The sequence below is a fragment of the Nematocida minor genome (genome assembly GCF_024244105.1).
Source record: "Nematocida minor strain JUm1510 chromosome Unknown 7684, whole genome shotgun sequence".
Lineage (NCBI taxonomy): Eukaryota > Fungi > Microsporidia > Nematocida > Nematocida minor.
Window position 1 is genome coordinate 1 of NW_026250308.1, and position 2,722 is coordinate 2,722.

The following is a 2,722-nucleotide window of genomic DNA, read 5'->3' on the forward strand; positions in this document are numbered from 1 at the left end:
TTCTTGTCGAAGAGATAGAATAAAGAATAAAAATAATTTAAATTTTATTAAATATTTTAGTAGACTGGTTGAAGATTAAAGGCAATGAGCTGTGTTTCTAAGCTGTTGGTAGAGTACTATTTTATCCATTTTCTAACGGATTTTCTATTTTTTCTTTTGTTTGTATCTCACTTTTGCTAATATCAGTGGGTTCACTTATCATTTCTTGTTCTTGTTCTTGCTCTTTTTCTTGTGCAGATTGTACTTCCTCTTGTTTAGCCTGCTCATTCTTTATTCTCTCTACTTCTGCTTCTTCTTTTGCTTCTACTCCTACTTCTATTCCTGCTTCTGCTCCTACTTCTTCTACTGATTCTGATTCTGTTGCTTTCTCAGCTTCTTGTTCTTTTCTTACTTTCTCAACTTCTGCTTCTTCTTTTGCTTTTTTTAATCTCTCTACTTCTACTTCTCTCTTTCTTCTCTCTACTTCTTGTTCTGCTTTTCTTGCTCTCTCTGCTTCTTCTGCTTCTTGTTTTTTTCTTGCTCTCTCTGCTTCTTCAGCTTTTTGTTTAGCCTGGTCTTCCTCTTCTTGTTTAGCTTTCTTGTTCGTTAATTCTTCTTTTGTTAATTGCTCTTTTAATTTATTCTCTTGCTTTTTCTTTTTAATGTTAGTCTGCTCTTCTTCCTTCGCTTTTTTATTTTGTCCATCGGGGTTGCTTGCATCCAGTGTTTTTAATATGTTCGAGCTAGTGTTTATTGGCTTTTCTTTTAAAGTTGCATTCTCTTTTAGTAGATTATCTTTTTTTGTTTCATGGTTTGGTAAACTGTAAGAGTTTTTATTGTAGTACATAGCACAGAGTCCTATGCCTGCTATAGCCAGTGATATAGCTCCTACGATTACTACTATTCCTGTTATTTTTGCATTTCCTTTATTCATTATTGTTGCTAAATTCCAAATATATTTATAGCTTTGTTTTTAAATTAAAAGGCCTAATTTGGCTATATTAATTTTCAATATGCTCAAAAGAAGACAGCTAATTAAAAAAACAACAAATTTTAATTCAACGAACAAATAAAGACAGCCTTTGTTCAATTTAAGTAAATTATTATTAAAAATTAATAAAAAGCAGCCAATAAAGCAGCCAGCCCCGCATTCCATAGGAGAAATACTCCAATAAGGATAAACAGCCGCATAAAAAGAAAATACCCAGAGAGTGTTTTTTAGCTCTCTATATATCCATAAAGATGATAGCAAGCCAGATGGAGCAAAGTTCTAGCTGAATAAATAATAAAAGCATTTTTGTTCAACCAACAAAACACTATTTGAGTTTGTGGAAGCCTTCATATTGAAACTTTTGCATTGTATTTACTCTTCTGTAGACAGCTTTAATTTCAGCCTACCAGCTGCTTAGCTTCTTTTTACAGCTAAAGCCAGAAAATATACACAAATATAAATAAGTAGAGCCAAAAATCATATGCCTACTGTTGCCATTCTATTGGTTTAGTTTACCAATCTATTTATGTGTCTTATCCATACATAAAAAAATATAAAAATTTTGTCTGGAGTTATGAGGAAAAACAAAATATATCTTGCAGCAGTATTGTTTACATTAGTAGGCGGGCTGTGCATCTTTGGAATATTTAAGTTGACATCATGCAGTAAGGAAAAACTACCAGATAAGCTCAATGCACATAGCAAACAAAATCCTTCAGAAGTACAAGACAAAGCAGAAAACAGCAACGAGCTAGATCGCCCTGATGAAAGTACAGTATACGGTTTTTACACGGGTATATACTTTGAAGTTTTGCACCACAAACATTTATATGAAAAAATAGCAGAAAAGCTCAAAAATAACGCTGTTCTAACAAAAGTGCAAGAAGAATACTATAAAAAGTATTCGGCAGTTGAAGAAAAGGTGGAAAGATTTCTTGAGCCTCTGCATTCTTTAAAAAAGAATTTTAGTCTGCCAAAAGCCATGGATCCGCAGTTTTATAATGCAACTAAAAAAGAAATGCAGGAAATAAGAGTTGCATTGGATGTAGAAGATAAACGAGCTCTTTGCTCTTAATAGGATCGTTTATTAGAGCTCTTTTCTTCAAACTTATTGCTGTCTAATGCCTTATTGTTGTCAAGAGCTCTATATTTACAATAATTTTAATAAATTCATCTTGGGTTTTATTTTAGTTGGCAACAATTATTTTTAGTTTATTGACAATGGGCTGTATGTTTGGTTTATATCCAGCATCTAATGCAATGCTGAGTTAAAGAAGAAGGGCGAATAGATGGGTCTATAGTTTCTTGAGCTCATAGAAGAATACTTGGCATTGTTTAAATACAAACTACACAACTATCAATAAATGAATGAATATTTAGTATTATATTCCCAAAACTAGCTGTCTTGACAATGCATCCTAGAGAATGTTATGGTTCACTGCTGGGAAAGGCCTGTAATTAGTGCAGTTGCCTTGATCCCTTCTTAATAGATATTAGAGTGTGCTTGGCAGAAAGGTATGCTATTGGCCATTGGATAGCTTCTTAATGAACTTTGCTCCGTAGAATCTGTGGAAATTGAGAATAATTGGTGGCTTCTGCTTATCAATAAAATTATCAGAAAAAGCTATCAGAAAACCACAATTATAAGCTATAAATAGCTTTATCTGCACATAGTGAGAATGGATAAAATGGAGAAAAAGAAAAAGTATATAATCATAACTGTAGGGGCAGTGCTAATAGTGACTAGCATAT

General features: G+C 32.7%; 2 protein-coding genes across 2 annotated transcripts; one reads left to right on the forward strand and one right to left on the reverse strand.

Moving 5' to 3' along the window:
- Positions 1-121: 121 nt before the first annotated feature.
- NEMIN01_2488 (uncharacterized protein) lies at positions 122-913 on the reverse strand (the record flags this gene model as incomplete). Its single annotated transcript, XM_051478430.1, has 1 exon — positions 122-913. One exon carries the CDS (start codon positions 911-913, stop codon positions 122-124), a length of 792 nt encoding a protein of 263 aa, XP_051334390.1.
- Positions 914-1,544: 631 nt separating this feature from the next.
- Positions 1,545-2,045, forward strand: NEMIN01_2489 (uncharacterized protein; the record flags this gene model as incomplete). Its single annotated transcript, XM_051478431.1, has 1 exon — positions 1,545-2,045. The coding sequence occupies one exon, from the start codon at positions 1,545-1,547 to the stop codon at positions 2,043-2,045; it is 501 nt and encodes a 166-aa protein (XP_051334391.1).
- Between the last annotated feature and the right edge of the window lie 677 nt (positions 2,046-2,722).